This window comes from Microchirus variegatus (genome assembly GCF_963457635.1).
Source record: "Microchirus variegatus genome assembly, chromosome: 1".
NCBI classification, from domain to species: domain Eukaryota; kingdom Metazoa; phylum Chordata; class Actinopteri; order Pleuronectiformes; family Soleidae; genus Microchirus; species Microchirus variegatus.
In genome coordinates this window covers 5,881,127-5,903,112 of record NC_139802.1, presented here as the reverse complement: position 1 = coordinate 5,903,112, position 21,986 = coordinate 5,881,127, and the positions used below count along the sequence as shown (strand labels likewise).

The window sequence follows — 21,986 nt, the reverse complement described above, 5'->3', positions numbered from 1 at the left end:
GTTCCGTTTAATGAGCGCAGACTAGATTCACCTCTGATCCTTTGTGCGCAACAGTTTTTGGTTCATCAGGGGAGAAGGGTAAAGGAGCAGGCCTGTTTCTTCTCAGCGGCTTCTACTAAATCAAAAATGAACAGAAGAAGAAGGAGAAAAAAAAGTGCAGAACATGCTGTAGAACACAGGACTGTAAGTGTCTTGTTTCTTTTACAAGAACAATGGTGGTGAGGAGGCAGCAGACATCGTTCCTGTTTTTTTTACCCCATTTGGCTTTAGTGTGGAGTCCAGCATGTAATTAGTGTTTTAATGCGTATAGCCCATACAATTGTCATATATATCTAATTTCCAGTAATCCTCATATAAGCTCATATATTGTCAGGTTATATCCCATCAGTCTGTCTGTGTGTGTGTGTTCTGAGCACACATTTACTGCAGCCCCGGATTGATTGCTGCACACACACGCAGCTTATATTTTACACAGTGTCCATGCTCCCCTTGCTTTTTTACAAATTCATAATGTGCTTGTTGAGCAGACTGTTGTGCCAGATTAAGCCCACATCCTTTCTGCATTAGACAGACCCATTAGACACACACGCCCAGGCAATATTACAACTGTGTGTAAGTCATGCCAATATTACTCCTGTGCCAAAATGCAGAGTGGAACAAGCATTATCCGTATACACACTCATAAATAGCATTAAGAGGCACGGGCCTTGTCCAGAGCCAGGGCAAAGTACTTATTAAAATGCTACTACTCAAAAGACTTATCTTGGAGTGTTAACTCAATAGCACACACACAGAGCAGTACCAACATGTAAATCTGCAACTATCAATTATTTTCAAAATGATGATTTTCCCAAATTTCTTGTTTGTCCAATAACCAAATTTTTTTGTTTAATGGAGCAAAGCAACTCGAAAATATCCACATTTAAGACGCTGAAAAGCATATAAAAAAAACATTCAAACTGATTGAGTAATTGGTGGTGATGGTGTCTTAGGTGAAATGTATGTATTTAGTTTACATGGAGGCAATGTGGTTGCCATCAATGTCTAGTTGATTTAGTCAATTTCTGATTTAGAGTCTCTTGGGACATGGACCATGTTGCCATGTGATTAAGTGAAGACAGGGATCCAGACCTTAGACATCTTGAAACCGGATTCCGGGGGGTCAAGACACAAAAAAAAGACACAGGACGTCTATGATTTCAAGGCTACCAGCCACACTGCATGGGAACAAAAAGTGTTTATTCTACAGCCTTAATGTGAAATAATAATAAATAAACATTTGGCCAACATCGTAGAGTGGCATGTGAAGCATGCACACACACGCACACCCACCCTAAAGCACCTTCAACTTGGTGAACACAGAAGAATCCCAATCGTATATCTTGTTCTCTGCATCTGGGTTGGTCCCTTTTTTTTTTTTTAATACTGTAAACACAAATCAGTAGGTGTGAAAAGTGTGTGTCTGTGTGTGCATGTGTTCTCATATGTGGAAGGCTTTGGTAGGTTTCCCTTCAAACAGTCCTATAGCTGGATTAACAGTAGTGTTTCACAGTCGACTGGCTGTACATGTGTATGATCTGGTGACACACTTTTAGTCTTTGAACCAAACCTGCTCTCTAAATAGCGTCTAAATATTGGCTGAACTGTAGCAGAGGTGTCTGCACACAGCAGAGCTGTAAAAATAAACAGTCATTCGGTTTCTTTAAATAATCGCATCAGAAACGTCCATCCTGCGTATCAAATTACAAGCCATGGTGAACAGACAACAAGCACGAGCTGTACAGTGGAATTTACATTTGTGTGGAATGCAAGTGGGGAACGTCAGACGTGTTATGTTCAGTCCAGCAAAGTGTTTGTCTTCATCTCATGTTTGTTCATTTAGTGTTTTTCTCATTTGTCTGTGTTGTAGGTGTGTGTGCGTGAGACCTGGAAACTGGTCATGGTCAGCATGAAGAAGGGAAGCAGAAGAAGAAGAAGAAGAAGAATGCTTGTGAAGCAGTGGGTGTCTGTATTCACAGACACACACAGACGGACAGACTGTGTCAGTGCTAGTTTAGTGACGGAGAACGGTCAGTGGTCCACAGCAGCTCAATGTAGGGCCACTTGGTCTGTAGGCAGCGCTTCACGGGAGTGTCGTCCGTCCGGACCATGGGGTCCTCAAAACCTAGCACCAGAGCCGTCCCATCCACATACTCCACCTGAAACAGATTTAACATACACACTTGACCAAATGTCAGCTTTGACATACTTCATCTCTATTCAGACACTTCCTCTGAGAGAGTCAGGAGTGATACAGGGCATATGCAGGAATCCTAAATTTCGATGTCGCAAAAGATGCGTAACGTCTCGTGTACGAGCCGATCTTGTAGGCCGAGCATGCATGCGTATCGTTGTTTTTAACAAACGCGGGGAGTAAAAATAAATACATTCATGCATAATTTTTGCAGTCAAACTCTATGGATAAAATTTAATACCTCATGAAATCGTGATTAAGACTAATTTTAATACTTTTTAAGGGCATTCATTTTCCCAAAATTGATTTCTCAACTTTTAATACTTTTTAAGCCCCCGTGGACACCCTGTGATATGCAGAGGGACAGATTATATTATACAAAAGATGCTCTCAACTACACATACACACATATCTACATGCTGGAGTAGACCGCTGTCAGCAGGTCTGTTATTGTCATCTGGAGCTGTGGGAATGGAATTGCCATTACAGCCTTATAGGCTGCCATATGATGTGATGTATGTGTGTGTAGGCGTGTTCTTGTGTGTGGGCACACATGTGTTACAGGTTGCATAATGGAAAAAAGGATGTGTTACAGACTAGACAAAGTTGACATATGAAGAAAGTGATATTCCTGAGTACCAGGTTTTTGCACTGCCACTCGCTACGTCCACTGGCAACCATCCATCAAACTAAGCCTCCTTAATTGGCCTGGGTTTGACCATTTATCACAACTAGGCTGCTGACAGTGGCCTCCGCACTGAAAAGACTCTGAGAAACAGGAACGCTAAGCCAGGTTTTTTGGATGGATGGATGGGCTATTAAGCTTGCAATAGCTACTGTTTATTCTGGAGTGGCCGACAGCTTCCAGCCATGTGTGTATGTGTGTATGAATGATGACAGGCAAATAAGAGGAGAACATCTAAGCGTGTAAGAGAATATGAAGAGGAACCAACCACCATCGGTTGCTGTTAAAAGCCGTAATAAGAGAGAAAGTCTTACCCTCTCGTTGTGGTTAGACTGTTTAAGTCCATTGTAGTGGTAGACGGGAAATGAGTCTGGGATTCCTGAATCCTGAAACACAGGCAGCGAGCGGAGACAAAAAAAAAAAACATGCAGTGTGGGCAAAGTGTTCACATGGTTTTGGGGGTGAAGACCCACAGAGGCAGAACATGTCTTAACCAAAAAGTAAACCAACACGTCTCTGCTTGCAACCAAAGCTGATCATTATACTGTATTTTAAAAATCAAAGGTGCATGTGTGTGTGTGTGTGTGTGTGTGTGTGTGTGTGTGTGTGTGCGTGTTGCTGTATTAAAGCAAAGCTCAGCTCCAATTACGATAAACCAGCCAGCAATACAAAAATGTCCAAACAGTGACACTGAGCCAAAACACTTCTCATGACTTTGGCTTAGAAGTGCAGAATGTTAATATGGTGTGTTGTCTGAGAGCGTGTCCAGCCTCTCGTGTTTATATGCCTATATATGAAACCCTAACCCTCACCCAAATCCCACATGTGTCTCAGTGTGTGTGTCCAGTTGGCTAATGGTAGTATAATTTCTTTGCGGCTCGAGGCCATTCCTCTGTTAAGTCCCTAAAGCCCTGATCACTTTAACACAGTTCCCCCTCTATCTCTCCCGCTCTGTCTTCCTCATGAAGGCGTCGCGCCGCTCTCCCGCTTAACTTCTCAGCATGTAATGTCATATGATGCTGAATGCGCACATTGGTTTCACGTGACACACCGCAGGAATGTTTTGGGCATCAAAACCTTTGATTATTTGTGACGCTGCAGAACTTCACACAAAAGCTCAGGAAATAAGACATCGGTGTCACCTATTTGTGTATTTCGGTATTTGTATATTTTGTGTGTTTAAACTTAAAACCTTTTTCGATAAAGCTTATAGTTGGAGCTGGCTCAGGGAAACCTGGACCATCTCTTAGTTATGCTGCTATAGTCCTAGCTGGGGGAACTCCTGTTGTGCATGCACACTCACTCTCTCACAATCACAGTATGAATATAGCTTTGCTTTATGTCATTAACCTGGTTCTTTCTCTCTTGCTCTGTGTCCTCATCTTGCAGGTTGCAGGATCCAGATCCAGTTTCAAGGCTACTACTGTTATTATCATACATATCATCACCATTATTATTATGCTATAATTAAAAGTCAATATCAGTATACATTTTTTTATCAACGATATCTGCTGCTGCTTAAACATGTCATCACTGACTCGAACTGTCCTGTATAAACGTATAACTCGATAGAGTTGTTGTATATCTGCACCTGGTCTCTTTCTTCTGTCTCTACCTCATCTCCCTCTTATCTGTCCCCCACCTCTCCTCTGTCTGCCATTTTCCTTTCACCCCAACCGGTCGAGGCAGATGGCCGCACATCTTTGAGTCTGGTTCTGTCAGAGATGGAGTTTTTTCTCTCTTGCTCATGGTGTGAACTGCTGGGTTTCTCTGCTCTCCATGATGTTGTCTATGTACAGTGCCTTGAGATAATGTCAGTTATGATTTGGCGCTACACAAATAAAATGTGTGTATGATGTATAACTATGACGTGTCATTATGAAGTGGAGGGTCACACATTCATACACATATAGACACATGCATTCACACTATTACTGTCCACATACCTGATTGGGGAAGAACTCCAGCAGGAACGGGCCCAGAAGAATTATGCCCAAAGTCTCAGGATCCAGTTTACTTTTCACCAGACTGACACTGACGAGACACAGACACAGACGGATAGTAAAGGAAGTAGATTTTAGTGAGCAGAAGAAAACAGATAGAGATCCAGAGAGAGAACTGACAAAAACAACCAGAAAAAGTAGCATCTTGTGTTGTCCTATGCATTTAAATGTCCAACATGTTAAGAGTTTAAACGTATGATGCTTGTTTGGCATGTGTGAGAGTGTGTTTGTGCACATATTTTCATGAATATCATCGTGCAACTAAATATACCTCTTTCCAGACATTCCTACTTGTTAGATCAGTGTTATTATTATTCCACTGTGATAAAAATCCAGTCAGATTGTCCATGTAAGGCAGCGAGGAGAAAAAGCAGGGTCTGTGCCCAGACTCAAGAAGGCAACTATTTTGAACTCATCTATCGATTTTTACAGGTTGTACGAGCAACAGGGAAGCATGCAGAATGTCACGAGAGTCAAATGTGTTTTATCCAACTTCTGCTCTCTATATAGGGAGAAAGAAACAGGGAAGCCCCCACAGTGATAAATAACATGATTGTGAACAATGTGTGTGTTGTGTGTGTGTTGAGGGATCTGAGGAGTTTGCTGTTCTGTATCTGCTGAATGATGACACGACATGAGATGATGGTGCATACAAATGTCTGCATTGAGTACGAAACAGTTTGTTTTGTCCAATCCATGTTTGGTTTAGTGTTGTAATGCAGTCTGTCTGGAATTATGTAAATAACCTATAAAAACTGCTCTTTTAAGTTTAAGCGTTTTAAAATATGGTTTGATAACACACAGGGTCTCTAACTAGCACAAATCCTCCTCAAACACTGTCACTATATACAGTATAGTGGTTTAGTGTTCACGCCTGCTGCTCCGACTCAACTACCTTTGGTTTGCAAGCCAGCTGAGATGTCTTAGTCTTATCCCAAGGCAAAAAAAATCTTAAAGATGAGGAAATTATATTCGTACAGCTAAGTTGGCGAACTTTAGTCCACACTAAAGTGCATAAACCAGTATGTTGCTGAATTTTACATGATTTCAAACTGAATTGTTAAACACTGATCAACTTTTTTTCATAATTTGATCAGATGAATATATACAGTATCACTTCACATAAGGTGATTATATGAGAATAAAAACTCTTTGTACTCGTATGACACTGAAAAAAACCAAAAACTTTTTATGTTACTATGTTTCACACATATGTTTAAATGTCAAATTAGAAGATGGGAATTATTTAATATTATTTAAAATGTTTTTTTCCCCCCGTAATTTGAACATTTATCATATGTAAGCAGTTGTACATAACATAAATCACAATACAGTGAATAATGCCACCACAAATACCACACATTAAATGGACATTGAAGCTATACGCTGACTTTTAAAAAGAGTTGGTTTACCACAAATAGTAGAAGCTGATAGTCATAGGTCATTGGAGGACATAGTTTCAGGGGGAGTATGTTAAGTCCATCAGAGGCAACTTGAAAACAGTCTGCACTCATCTTCCTTGAGTGGGGAAGGTCTTCATTTCAGTACTTGTAGATACACATAATTAATCATTATTCTAAAACTACTTAACCGGAAACCTTTTTCACATGTAGGACCCAGGAATCAGAATCGTCTGTTTTGCACTCAGGAGTCCCCCCCCCGTTTGCCTTATGGCATTGTGATGTATTGGCCATCTGGGGGTCTGCGGAGCCCATCAGTGGTCCAGCGACTTGGCTGCAGTGTTAGGGCTTACTGTTTCTCAAAAGAGAACGTGCTTCTGTTTGAAGCGGCGCTTTAAAACGTTTCTTCCATCTCTGTCTTTCTTCCTGTCATTAATGATCTCCCTTTGAGCCTCAGTTTCTGACTTCCCTGAGCTTCTATAGTGGGCTCTCTCTGGACATGCTCTATAGAAGCCTGGTAGTGAAACGTGAGCACTGGCCATGACTTGAGAGTTGGAACTTAAGAAGTGCCACAGGTGCCACCCTCCCACATACACACACCCACACCCACACATGTGCTAAAATACACACAAAACCTTGAACATGCAGCACTTACTACTCAGGCTCTGAGACAAGGTCAAGGGCTTTCATGACATCCTCCAACAGAGACTCTGGAATGAAGCCATTATCTGCACACACACACACAGAGAGAGAGAGAGAGAGAGACTGATGCACAAGCCACACATAACAATAAATATAGGCTTCAGTGGAAAATCAGGGGAAACCTTTACCTACACACACATGGTACAGGCATGACTTACATCACAGGCCCTTGGGAATTAACTCATCTGACACACAACACAGATACACACACACACACACAAACTTTGTCCTTTCGCTCTGACCTACATTCCACGGCTGTGATGATCACTTTACCTGAGAGGAGAAGCTTTAAACATTAACATGTGTTCTCCTTTCCCCAAAGACTGTTTGTGTGCTTGTATTCGTTACCTTGTTAGTACCTGGCATAAACAATGACCTTGTCAGAACCATGGAGACCAAAACCTGGTCCTAATGATTCAGAACCTCATTTCACAGAGGAACTGGTTAAGTTTGGAGATAAGATTTGGATTGTGGTTAGGTTTAGTTATTAAGTGGTTATGATTAAGGATATGGACAATGCTTTGTTTAGACTGTCCAGATTACTGTAAATAAATGCAGTGTCCTAAGCAGAATAGCTGTGCAAACCAGCCGTGTGTGTGTGTGTGTGTGTGCCTGGGCTCTTGAAGCATGTGAGCCTGTGTGGCCTGTTGTTTAGATACATAGACCCAAAATGTGTTTTGATGAAGTTCAACTGACAAGCACTCATTTGAGCCTTTTTCAGTGCCAGATGTTATTCTCTCTGCGACAGTGTGACAGCCATCAGAGAGGGCACACACACACACACACACACACACACACAACACAAGGACAGTGACAAACACCCACATTTTAAAGACCATGCTGAGATAGTGGGTTTCTGAGTGTATGTCTTGTGAGTCACTGAAGTGCATGTGAATGCGTCTGGCGCCCTTATTCCACAACACAGGGAGCTGTGCTGACTCTACATGTGACACACAGATTTATGAGCCTTTTGCAGAGCACTCAATTGTGCTGCTGGCTATGGCATATGTGCATAAACTATGTTGAGTGAATGTGTGATTTCCATGTACAGTAACTGTAAATCGCCCCCTTCCCCTGTATGTTTACTGGTGCACCCACGAAAGCCCTTGCATGTGTTTGTGTGTCTGCACATTCTGTGCAACAGGAAGAGACAGATGAAGAACAAGGGAGAAAAAAGGTGACAGACGGTCATGTTTACAGAGTTGTTGTTGAAAAGAGGGCACAGTCACAGCATCACAACAAACAGATCTCTACAAATCAATTTGTTGTTTCTTCAAGTCTGACAGTGGATCATTCTGTTTATGGCAACAGAGTATGGCACAGTTGATTTCACAGTAACTAACACAGAAAAATGGATGTATGAGTAATGACTGCTGAAATCATTCAGGTCCTTGGCTGGATGCTCTTGTAACATGGATGACTCTAATTGTGTTGTTAACATGCTCATGTCTTGAATGCAACGCTCATCATCGCTGCATCACTCCCTCCTCTTTCTCATCTCCACAGCAGAGGAGAAACAATACACAACAGATGTTGAGACTAAATGTTCCATCTCACTGCTTTTTTTTGTCTCTAAGTGCTCATAAAGGAACAAACACCCCACACTATAATCTTGAGGCTACATAAATGAACATCGGATTTTGATTTCTTCTGAGAAGATGAGCTTAAATATCCTCTCTTGATCTTTCTATTTACCATTGTTTGTTTCCATGTGTCCTTCCCAATTGGTTTTTAACTAAGTCACCTGGAAGTGAAAAAGAAGAGGTTTGGAAAAGGGAGGAATCCATGCAGGACACAGGAAGGTTGACCCAGCTGTTAGAGAAGCTGATCCCCCCCAAGCCATACAACAACAGTGGAAAACAGAAACAGAAACAAGAACAAAGAAGGGATGAGAGGACCAGTGGAGGTTTAAGATGCATCTGCTAAACCAGGAAGAAGGGAAGAAACAGGATCAGACAGAACACAGAAGGGTCAGGGCAGTAGTTTTTCAACTGACATCTTTTGACGTTTGACGTTTTGAAGTCTAAGATTATTAAGGTACATCTGTGAGCCACGATTTTCATATAGCTGGTGCACTAATGAGCAAATAAAGTACGAAGGTCATTATAACGGTTTATAAAAACAAGTGTGCAGGGGGTGAAAGGCAGAAGACGTGACTCATTAGAAACATAATGATCATGTCTTATCCAATCCAAAGCACATTTAAAAGGTGTTGTAGTAGTAATAAAGCATACATTTAAAAACATAAAACACAGAGCACACACAACAGGTGAGAGACAAACACATAGGACATACACAGCACAAGCTCACACCGAGTTGAATGCCAAAGAGAAGAGATTACTTTTTAAAGAAGACTTAAAAGCAGGAAGTGTTGAGGCCTGCCTAATGTGAAGTTGCAAACCATTCCAGTTTGGGAGCCGATCACCCCTGAGCTTCAGCCTTTAGCCAGATGGGTAAAGCGGACCAAGTCCATTAAGACACTTGTACACGAACAATAATAGCTCGGAATTGATCCTGTGGTGTATCATGTGCACAATAAATATGATAGAAACATGTTTATTACCTTCAGGATCAAATGACTGGAAGACTCTCCTTGCCTGTTCTGATGGAGACTCTGGGCCAACCAAGGAGATCTCCTGTAGAGTTTGAGCCAGGGAGGTGAAACAGAAAGATGGGAAGAAATAAAAGAGTGAGAGACAGTCAATGACAACATGAAGTCTGACCTAAAATGTAGAGATCTGTGGCCTAAATGAGGAGACTGAGAGGGATGACGAGGGGAAGAGAGAAGGGATTAAAACACATTTTGGAAGAGTGTGGCCAAGTGAAGCCAAGTGAAGAAATCTGGCAATTGTTTGAGGTTCTACTCACTGAGAAGGTTTTTATCAGAATGCAAGTAGAACAAACTAGAGAGAAGACATTAAGTCTACAAACAGTCCCACACATCGCAGCAGTGTTTGATAGACCGTTAATGTACAGTACATTGCACATGTATGTGTGTAACTTACATGTAAAGGGAACAGTGCAATCACAAGCGTTCATCAGCTTATTAACCGATCCGTTGATAAAGCGAGACGGTTTGCTTTCACTCCAGGCACACAATCAGGAAATTGAGTCTTACAAATACATCCCATGATTAATGACAATCTCTACACTGTTTGTTTGTTGATGAAAGTCAGAGAGAGAACAGTGTTGGCAGGGAGAGCACAAAGGAGGGAGTGTGTATGTGCACCGAGAGGGTGATTCCCCTTGAGACTGACTGAAACACCTTTATATTCTCTCTAAATCAAGAGCATGTGTGAAATACTGTCCTTTTTTTTGGTAATTTCAGAGGAAGTACATTTTCTACTACTCATGGTTTTCACCATTGTGGAAACATTGTGTGACAATCATATCAACTTAGTGCAGTGACAGGAAAATGGTGTGCATGGAAGAAAGAAAGAAAGCAGCATTTAACCTCCTTTGCTCAAGATCTATTGGTTATTTTGCACAAGATGAATTGTGTGTTGTTCAAAACCATGAATGGCATCCACAAGAGACCTAATTCAGTAGGATTCACTATTAGACCCACAAAAACAACAAATACAAAGTGGGACACCAAGCTCTTAGCAGGAGGAGAATATAACCACAGGCTTTCCACTTGTCCGAGTTATTTGAATAGCAATACACATTTAAAATGTTTGCCTTTAGATTACACACAGGACAAGCCACGTCTATTTTAAGTCCAGTGTATTTTTATATGTGCATTGTATTTTTGGTTTTTGTACCCATAGAATAAGCCTTTTGTATGTATTTTAGGAAAGAGCATTGCTTTACAGAGGCAGCATCTTGCCATGTTTCTACAGCAACCTGGAGAGACAACCCAGCTAGAGCCTGTACGAGTTGGCTACTGCACAAAGAAGAACATAATTTCTAGTATGTGTATGCCTCCATAGTTCCCAGACATGCTGAGGAAAGAGAGAGGTTGTTACAATCTGCAGTCTAGTTATTTCTTACACAGTGGAAGTATAGTGAATGAAAAACTTTGAAGTGTGAAGTCAGAAACCCCCCACAGATCTCATGGGACACGACCTTATTCTTGTACCCTCTTTTCTCTTATATTTTTAAGTGTTATTCGATATCTTTTAAAGTTCACTCTTTGTAATAAATGAAGCATCCGAGTATGTCAGTTACAGAGTTCAAGGGTGAGAGGTGACAGAAGTCCTGGGTTTGTTGTGATATCTTACATACTGTACATCCAATGAATAATTATTTAGAGAAATATAAATATTTCTCTAAGACGGAATAGAATTAGATACTTCACAAGAAAGCTGCCCTCTGTCTCTCTCACTCACACATGCATGCTCACAGTGTGAAGGCGAGAATCAGATGGTTCTCACTGTTCCTCCATATGACTAAGGGAGGAATCGTATTTATGACAACAGAACGCTGGAAAAGCATACAATGTTTTGGGAGAGCAAATGAACCCCGCTCATCTCCTTTAGCTGGCCTTTATTAAAGCCTGAGCCTCAGATTTAGACAGGCTGCTTGGGTTTCACGGTTCACTTATTACTGTACTCAAAGCCTACTTGGGGAAAGAGGGGTTTGGGGGGGACACACATCATGAAGAGATGACTCCCAGCTGCTGGCTCTTCAGGTGCAAAGAAAAACACTCATAGATGGGCAAACACATAGTTCTGTCAGAGTATAGCAGGGCCCTGATGTGTTAACATTAGAGGCTCCATAAATCTGACAGTAGATTTGTCATTAGACATAGTGTTTCATGTATAGGGTCTTTTTTGCTGATTGTGGAAGTGCTGAGAAAATAAATTCTTTGGCAGTTGAATACATGTCTGCAGACACATTCATTACATGTAGTATTAACAGTGAAGAATCTTGAAACATGAACCGTTTTGATAAACTGTAAGTTAGCCTTTCACATGAACCTGAAAACATACATCTTCTGAGAGTGATGAAAGGTCTCATGAATCCCAGGAAAAAAAAAGCTTAGTTGACATTATCTTCCACAGCAGGATATATACAATTGGTGTAAATCACCTACTGGGTACCATGGTTAAAGGAACTCAGCACTTGGGAAACCACAAGTGTGTAGATGGTGACAAAACATACTTTTATGGCAAGCCTGTACAGGCTAATATGGCTAATGAGGGCATAAAAAAATCAAAAAAGACAATGACTCACATGAACATGCATGTGCACAAAAACACACATGCAGAATTGTATATATGTGTGTGTGAGATGAGAGGTCTGCTTGGTTGTCTTTGATCTCTATTTTATTAGAGGCCTGAGGAAGATGCTGCTGAGTTGGGAAAACATGTCATGAAGCTGACTCGCTCCACAGGGAAGGTGTGTTCAAGTGTGAGTCTCTGCGTGTCTTTTCACTAAAACCTGCCGTGTTACAGTATGCTAATGCTCATGCGTGTGTCCACAAAAGGAATATCTCTGCATTAATAAGGCTTGACTGATGCTAAAAGGTCTTTGCTTGTACTGGATGTAGTTACTTGCACAAATATTCATACCCATGTAGACAGACACAAACACACACGCACACACACACGCACATAGCTTTATGAGTGTGCCTTCAAGAATGAAGCACATTCCTGTGTCCACAGTTCACTTTGCACAAGTCTTGGACCCCCACCACAGAGAAATAACAAGCTACTCAACATAGGACACATACGCATGCATGTACGCACACACACAGACAGAGCGCAGAGGACTTAAATACACAACTACACAAAACATTTCCTGAGTATAACCACCACAACTTATGGACAGCAACATGTCGAATGACCTACAGGTGTTCCTTTAGGAAAATTGGGATGCCTATGAATGTGTTTTCTCAATTACATCAGGACTAACCTACACATAACACAAGATGGGGTAGAAGTACAGATGTCTGCATATGTAGCATAAACAGAAACTGTGCCAGGTCACAGATGCCATTGGCTCTTTTACATGAGATAAACCACACCTGCAGATTACTGTCATGTGTGACACTAATAGTGTGTATATCATCTGATCTTATTTTTCTGCATTACACTCGCCTACAGCATATTAAAGAACAAACTTGCATCCAACATCGTTTTGGAGGAGTGCTGACCACAACCTAAACGTTCTCCTCTATACTTTGGAACTTGCTCTCTCCTTACCAGGCTCGAGTGGCTCTCTGACAATGTAACCTTTATATGCCCATTTCCTCTCTTGTTCTTTCTCTTACCCAATTATTCACATTTTACCTGCCTTTTCCTGGGTTAAGTAGGTGCTCTGATTGTAGAGTATTTCCTTCCCTCCCACCCTTGACTTTTTCTTCCATTCTTCCCTCTCTGTATCGCCTTTTATCTCCACATGCAGGTAGCTACTTCAGAAAAGATAGGTAGGCATAGTACTTTTCTAAAGTTACTCTTTCTTTCCCTTTGGTCTACCAAAAGAGCTATTGTGTGTGCTGAGAGGCTCTTAGTGGCTATAGAGAGCATCTGACAGGATCGGTTTCATGACAACAAAGCAGAGGTCTCAGACAGTGTCTGATGGCTTGTTCTTGGTTGGTACCAACAGATTTGCTACATGACGGGCTGAAGAGGAAGGTGAGGGGGCAGTCTGTGTGCAATTATTGTGTAGAGGCTATGCATGCTTGAGTGTGCGTTTGTTCACCTCAACCAGTCTCTGTCCCATGTGATTACAAGCACAGGAAGCAAAGGGAAAACCCGACTCCCTTTCTACATAAGAAGTACGTACAGTATCAAATGCATGTTAATGTGCATGTGTCTTTTAGGTGTGACAGACGGGACAATGTAGTGATTTATGAAGCCGTCTAAGATGAGAAAGGCTGTGTCTCACCAGAAACTTGAGCAGACACTAGAGGATCGTTTTGTAGTGTAATGATACATCCTATGATAGAGACAAACACTCAGGGGAAAAGGAGGAATAATGCGGCACACACACACACGAACAGAGAGTGCCTTTCATTCTGCTATAATGGCCTTTAGTCTGAGCTGTCACAGATTATTAATGACTGGTAATGTCCACTGCTTTGTTATTTTGTGTTTGTGTGCGGCCCGCACCCTCTCATCATACTGAGACTAGAACTAGAAGTCTGTTTATCAGAAAGAACACAAATTCATTTTTTTGTTTTAAATTAATTATTGGAAATTTATTGGAGGACAGAAGAACAGAATGTTTTATCTGTGATATATGATTCTATGGACAAGGTTCTTTTCATGGCTTTGACACACAAGTAAGTTACATTGAGTGAAGACCACAGTTGAAAACTATATATATATATATATATATATATATATATATATATATATATATATATATATATATATATATATATATATATATATATATATATATATATATATATATATATATATATATATATACACACACCCATTTCAGCCATATGTTGCTGCTCCTTGAAGGCCATTGTGTGTGAACCAAGCTGGTGTCTTGTGGGACACAGAGCGGCTGCTCTCCCCACTAGTAAATCACTGACCCAGAACACAACTACTGTACACACAGACACACACAAACACACACTTGCAAGTCCCTCGAGAAGCAGAGATACGGCCTGTGAATCTCATCACTCAGCAAGAGGAGAGTAAAGAGTGATGAGAAATGTCACAAGAGGATCACCCCCACTGCCTTTCCTGAGTGGCCACTGCCCCACTCTTGCATCCTTCCTTTTTACTTTCCTACTTCCTCTTTCCTTCCCATGAGGGAACAATAATCTGAAGTGGTTGGTTGAGGTGTGTTTGGAGATGCCTCTTTGGCAACTGATCCACTGTAGTGGAGTGGATAGATACTTCAAAGGAAATAGCAAGGGAGGGGGGAAGGAAGTAAGAATTAATCTTTTTAAACTGAACGTATGATACGTCTCATCCATCACCTGTCCCTCCTCTCCTTCTGCGCTCTCTGTCTTGTCTTTTCTACCTTTCCTCTGGCGTCTCAGAAAGTCTTGTCCAAAAACAGATCCCATTAAATCCAATATACACACACCGATTCACCATAGGGCAGATAGTGTGGGGGGTGTTGTAGTCAGGATCAGAGATGGTGGAATGGCCTTTGTGTAGGCAGATTAGATAAAAACACTAATGCTATTAAGCTGATGGTCTGAAAGCTATGGTCACACACCGACGGCGACTCAGGAGAATACACACCCGTCCCCAATGTCAGACAGAAGAAGCCACCGACACATCGGAGACAGGGATCAGGTTTTCTGCTTTTGTTGACGGCTCAATATTGGAGCTAAAAGCCGTATAACCAGGTAGCATGTATTTTTGTAACATGAAGGCTGGGAAATGTCAGAGTGCTTCAAATTAACCCTAAACATAGATTCCCTTTCAGGGAGGGCAGGGTCTCAGAGAGTAGGTGCCCTTGCCCCCTTTCCACCTGGGCCGGCACAGTGTAATGTCAGCTGTGTGCGTCAGTATATTCATGCATGTGTGTGTCTCTAAGCGGGACAAATGGATCCAGATGGGAACTCCGGAATCGCATTCCCTACAGGAAGCCATCCACCTAAAGCTACACACACATACAACACTAATGCTAATCAGGATTAGGTTCCCTGCTTTCTGGAATGTGTTTGAGAGAATCAGTCTGTGAGTGTGTGTATATGTGAATATGTCACTAGTGCCGGGGGAGTTGTAGCAATCGGTAAGTCATCAGCGCATGCATGACGACAGTGGGTCATCACAAAGGCAACATATGATCCGCTCACCTAGCAGGCTTGGGCTGTATGCATGTAACTGAGCTTTTAATCAATGGTATTTTAAGGGTGTGGCATTATTACGGAGATGACTGCCTGGGATCGTTCAGTCTATCTGGTTCCATTTTCACAACAGCAGAGATAATCAATTTACTACAGCCAAAACTGCCAGCTTTAATATACAAGTTACAGCAATGTATTGTATTACATGGTGACTGATAGAGATGATAAACATGCTTGCTTGACTGTAAGGTTAAATGGAGACACACATATCCACAGGAGCAGTGAACTAATGATTGCATTCTCTCAACATTACAACCGCAGGACTGACCTCAATTTGAGTGAGCGTTCTGTATCTTGTGGCATAGCCGAGTACATGCATGTTAGTGCTCAAGTTTATATGAGCATCTGAGCTGCTCCAGTCTAACGATGGCATGTTTCCAAGAATTTCCAAAAGTTTTGACATCATTAACCTGGTTCCTGTTTTGTTTTTTCGTCATTGTAAAGCCTTACACCAAAAAACCCCCAACTTACTCTGAAGTTGTAATTTCGAAGGACTTAAGAGGTGGTTCTGTAGTAGAGAATGTTAGTTTTTTGAAATATGAGTCTCCAGAGAGCAACAACTTGTAAAGAGTGCTTTAGCCCTAGTTTTTATTATAAGTTGGTATTAGGATCTACTCGTTTCTAAAAAATTCAAATCCGTCCCTTTCTTGTTGGTCCTCTGAACACCTAGGACTTCTTGTTCAACAAAAACATGCTTTTATGAACAATTACCAGAAACAGAAAAAAATTGTGATCCACTTTGTCGGACCAAACCTGACACTGACGGGAGACAGATATATCCTGTAAAAGGAGGCTGTCAATGAAGTCCAAGTTCAGCAGTTTACGTCATGGTCATACATTACATTTAACACATTGTTCAGATCACAGATGGTTGAGAAATTAAAATAGTGTGTGAGAAACCATGCAGATTACTGTCCATGTCTTTTTTTTACTCTTTAAAAACACTGGCCATATATGAATATCTCCTGAGCTCGTTTCCCCTCGCTTCCCTTTCTGTCTCTTTTTCCACCTAGCTGATATCCGGCTTGGACTACATTAAATCTGTTAAACCCAATCCATATTTTGTTTTTTCTTGTATTACACACCAAGTGTCTCTTTGTGTGAAACAAGAAGTGTGCACACTTATGTATGAATATATTTCACTTGCCTTGGTGAAAAACACAGAGAGGTGTGTTTCGCTGCCAAGGATCCAAATAGGGAACTTTGGAGACTTGAGGAATGCCCCGACCTAAAACACACACACACAAAGGAAGAAAGGGAATGCTTAAAAATGTTTGTCTATTTTGAGAAGTTTTCATCATTAATCACAGACAGTTCAACATGTAACAAGTATTTATGAAGCACAGTAATATTTGAAAAGCAAATGGAATGAAATGTATATTATAAGAGTTCATTTCGGTCACATTACATGTATTTTAAATCAGTTTTGTGATCTATTTTCTGTATGTTTCAATGCATGTGTGCCAAATAATGAAAGAGTAGTCAGAGTATGGAGTTTACCGAACTATTCATCCCAAACACATACTTGTGTATAAGAGCTTTCCCTGTGGAATGTGCTGTACATGTTGGAAATGCGCCACATGTCAGAATCACAAGTAACAGTGACAAATAATGAATTTACTTGGCACTTTCTCACTTTATGCAATGTGTGTCCAGCTAGAATCATCAATCAAGAAAAAAACTTTTCTTTTTGCATTATGTTTTCAGAGCTTGGATGTGTCTTTACCTTGCAGTAGCGAAGTGATTCCATAAGTGTGAGGAAGCCAACTGATGCCTGCTTATGAATACCATGTAGCTCTACAAGACAGGAAGAAGAAAGGAATTGACAAAACATTTGGTTGTTATATATTGTCAAACTGGCATTAATTTGGGTCTTTCGTGCAATTCTGTGGAAAATGTGAATTATTACCCTCGGATGGATGTAGTTTAAATCTGAGGCCACAAAACTGAGCTCTGGGTGTGTGTGTGTGTGTGTGCGCGCATGTGCGTGTGTGAGAGAGAATATGACATGTTTGTGTGTGGATACTTTGTTGTAACTACATAGAAGTCTTACTCATGCCAGAGCACTCTCTGTCTCCATCCCAGACATTAGAGACAGCATGGCCAGTTACAAGGAGATTAACCAGGCTCTGGCTACAAAAGACAGATAAGAAGAGCATTATCAATTAAGCGTTAAATGATTTTAGAGTAAATACCCAATGTAAAAATACATACATAACACAGAAAACTAGTCTAACTGTCTACATTAGATGGACTAGGCTGTTCACATACCTGCCATGACCATGCACAGGGTCTATGAGAGGCTCCATTGTGTCCTGGATCTCATTCCGTATGTTTTCTATTCCCTGCACACAAAGGGTCAGGCAGACCAGCAAATTAAAACAGCTCAAAAATAAAACTAAAAATATTTATATTCGAGGCTCTAAAATATAAAAATTAAATTATCACTTAATTTAAATTTCTAAGAAAGACAACATCACCAATTTCATCATTCAACATCTAACATGTCTCTCATCCTCCACACATGTTATGTAGATTACCTTGGTTAGGATGACTGAGTAGAGGAAAAGCAAGACTCCACAGCACCCCCTCCAGGTGTGGTAAAGAGACAGCACCTCCTCTCTTAAATCTGACACTGATATTACAATCCGCTTGCTGAGGCAGGACAAACATCAAGATGAATTATGAGCCACTCAAAGGAGAAAAGATTTGTTGGTTTTCACAATGTCACAGCCAATGAGACTGAACTGTATCTGACATGCTAGGCTAGTAAAGATAACTTCCCCAATGTGGCATAAATCTACGAAATGAACTGACAAAAAGGATCTCATCTGTTTGGACCCCACTTTCCACTTTTGCTCCACCTTGGAAAGCTATCTAGTGGGGTTGTCCTTGTTATAGTGCACTTCATAGTGAGTCAGCATTACTTTTTAGCTGACAGTGGTTTCAGCTGCCAGTGTGAAGAATGATAAAATTTCAATAATACTCTGGCAAATGTAGCATTGCATTAATTTAGTTAGGTTTTAGTTTTTTAGTGTGTGACAGACTTTACATCTGTAAAAAAGGTAGCAACGGGTATTTTTTTTTATTAGGCAATCAGTGAGAGAGCTGATTCAGCAAGAAAGTGAAACAGCTAATTCTATGTAAAAGCCAAGCCTAAAAGATTGATCACATAAAGCTTCTCTCTGCTGATACTATCTTCTGAGAAATATGTAGTTCTCTATTCTATTGCTGCATAATGACAAGTATATAAAGAATTATATAAAGAAAGTCTTTATTCTTACAGAAACCTGCAGTTTTTTTTTTTCAGTTAAGGGGTACAGGTACTGTCTACATTGAACAAACAAACACACTGAATTCCCACTGACAAACAGATACATTCTGGTACATTCAGTCCCTTTACAGTTTATTTAGATGGAATAAACAGTATGAGTATAAAGATGCAAGGTGTTAGCTGTGGTGAGAAAACAGGTTACAGGTTACTTACTGAAGAACACTGTGAAATCGCTCAAAGCCAAGATCCTCTGCAGCCAGAGCAGCTAGGCACAAGGAAACACACACTGCAGGATCAGAGCTGACACAGCAACACTCCACACTGTTTCATAGTTAATCATTTAAATTTAATTTTTGTGAATATGATTCTGTCAGGAGTTAAGTAAACAGTCATGTTTGTGCAAAAGAATGTGCGTCTTGCATTTGAATTTGACATATGTAGGACTCACTGGGTTGCTGCCCCTGTGGCGTCTGGCTGCTCTCTGGCTCTGGCACGTCCTGTGTTTGTGACTGTGGCTGTGTCTTTGTGCTAGTGTATGGGCTCTGTCCCTTTGCCCAGGTCACCAGGCTGAACCCTGTGGTGGGGCTAGAACAAGCAGACTCCAGGATTTCGCTCAGTGTGGAACACAGGGTTGTTTTCTGCTCCTCCTCTGGCAGACATATAGAGAAACATGCAACACTTTATGAGCAACTCAAGTGTATTACAGAAAAGCACAACAATGACAGGGGTTTCTGAGGAAAAACCTACCCGAAATCTGCCTCCAGTTTGAACATTCTCTGTTAAAGAGGATATTCTTTAGGAGGAAAGCCTGCAACGAAATACACACTTGAAAATAATTGCTGGCACTTTTTTCTGAGTATTGTTTTGAAAATACTTTGCCAACACAAACTTATAATTATTTTTACTCAGGATCAACCATCTAGCCAGTGAAATATAGTCACCTGGACAGGTGCAATGACAGCACATGGTCCTCCTTCAAACTGTTCCAATGCTGTGTGCTCATTCTCAGTGAATACAAACCCTGTGATGAAGACAAATATGTTCTCATCAATTAACAGTTCAGACACTTAAAAGATAAAATCAAAGATTCTGATTGTGAACGGAGTTTGGGACTTCAAACTCTTGATGAAGACATTTGATAAAGTCACCTTAAACTATGGGGTTTAAGTATTTTCCACTATTTTTTATTTTTTTTTAAAAACTATCCATCTAATTCTATAATTGCCAGATAAGTGGCAGTTTGATTAATGTAGACATACTGATAAATGCCAGGAGAGAACATTCAGGCTTAACTTTGCAGAAGAGCCAACTATTGATGTGCAACAGCATCAATGAATATGTTCTGTTCTTTTTAGTGCTGGTCTAAAAATGATTCTCTTCAGACAGCATAAAAACTTAGATCAATTTGGATCAGTATGATTGTTATTATTATTACTTCCACCAAGGATTTTGTTTCTGGTTGTAATTTTCTGACTTTTTGTGAACAGCATTAATCAAAAGGCCAGGAGGAATATTATATTATATTTTCTGGTTATGTAGGTTGTGGCCCAAGGAAGAACTAAATGTATTTTGATTGTCCAGACAGAGATCACCACTTGACTGTATTGACACTGTGGGCAAACTGAGCTACATTGGCAAAGGTTTGTGCTCCACCGAGGGCTCCAAGGGCTTTCTCCAGTTTTACGATTTAAATAAGTCATATTTCCTCTGATGCAAAAGAGCTTCACCAGACTGAGCACTGTTCAAACCTGGTATTAACATCCATCCCAGCAATTCAATCATATGCAGAGAGCCCTAAACCCTGCATGATTGGTCACACTTGGCATTAACCACAAGAAAAAATAGTATTTCTGTCTGAATGTACAGATGTGTCTGATGTTGTTACAAGGTCTAACCTTTATTTATTAGCATCCTACCTTGACTCCATCTACGGAAGATTGAGGCAGACACTCCTCCATTGAAGGACCTCCCCCACACCAGATCCACCACCTCTTTATTTAACTCAGACATGACTACTTTCGCTTCAGGTAAATCCACTGGCCCTCCCACTTAAGTCCAACAACCAGTGTGGGATAACAGAGGTCTGATGAGACCAACTTGCTAGCTCTTCTTGATGTTCTCGACAGTCCACTTCCCTCGGCAGGTCGAGCCTGTGGCATTGGCCACAAGCTGTCTGACTGTCTGACTCCAGTGGCTGGCAGCAAACTGGCGGGTGGGAATGACATCAACGTAGCCACGACAGCTTCAGAGTAATGGTACAACAACACGCGTTAAGACAAATATGCAATGCTAAGAGAAAGCATATTTGACACAGACTGCTTGGGTTCACTTCTAAATCATCAATATACCATTGCACACACTAGCTCGTATAGTACCAACGAGCATGAAGCTAACAGTTACATTGGCATACATAGTTGATAAAAACAAAGCATTAAGAACACGATTCCCGTGAGCTACCACTAACGCTGTTGTTTACCTTCTAACGCTGATGTGAAATTATTGTTGAAGACATTGATAAGAACTGAACTAGCTTAGTAATGTCAGCAAATAGCATTAGCATGACTACTAGCAGCTAATCTTCCACTGCTTTGTCATTCAACAACTTCACACAAATGAAGGGACAGTTGTTGAATGAATCCACGCTTCCTGTCAATGGTTAGATGCGTTAAATGGTAATTACCTTGATACACAGTCGAGTAAAAGGTTTCCGTGTTGTATTATATATTTTTGTACTAATTGCACTTTCGCCAGCGCCTCAGTCATTCGTTTATTTACAACGGAATTATGAAAAAAACTGTGCGTAAATGTGACGTGTCTGCCCATTGGTTAACATTTCAGAGCGTTTCCTTGTATGTCACCGGGTACAGACTCAACGCGTTATCTCATTGGTCAACACGCTTGTCAATCATATTGCACACC

At 40.8% G+C, this 21,986-nt stretch overlaps 1 protein-coding gene across 1 annotated transcript; it reads right to left on the bottom strand.

Annotated features, from left to right (window-relative positions):
• Window positions 1–1,580: 1,580 nt before the first annotated feature.
• Window positions 1,581–21,836, bottom strand: mindy3 (MINDY lysine 48 deubiquitinase 3). Its single transcript, XM_083892851.1, has 16 exons — window positions 21,748–21,836; window positions 20,984–21,309; window positions 20,009–20,088; window positions 19,815–19,875; window positions 19,516–19,716; window positions 19,281–19,332; window positions 18,334–18,448; window positions 18,065–18,138; window positions 17,847–17,926; window positions 17,520–17,590; window positions 16,941–17,021; window positions 9,587–9,659; window positions 6,977–7,049; window positions 4,865–4,952; window positions 3,233–3,304; window positions 1,581–2,198 (listed from the first exon to the last, which is right to left on the bottom strand). Exons 2-16 carry the CDS (start codon window positions 21,075–21,077, stop codon window positions 2,049–2,051), a joined length of 1,365 nt encoding a protein of 454 aa, XP_083748977.1. The 5' UTR covers window positions 21,078–21,309; window positions 21,748–21,836; the 3' UTR covers window positions 1,581–2,048.
• Between the last annotated feature and the right edge of the window lie 150 nt (window positions 21,837–21,986).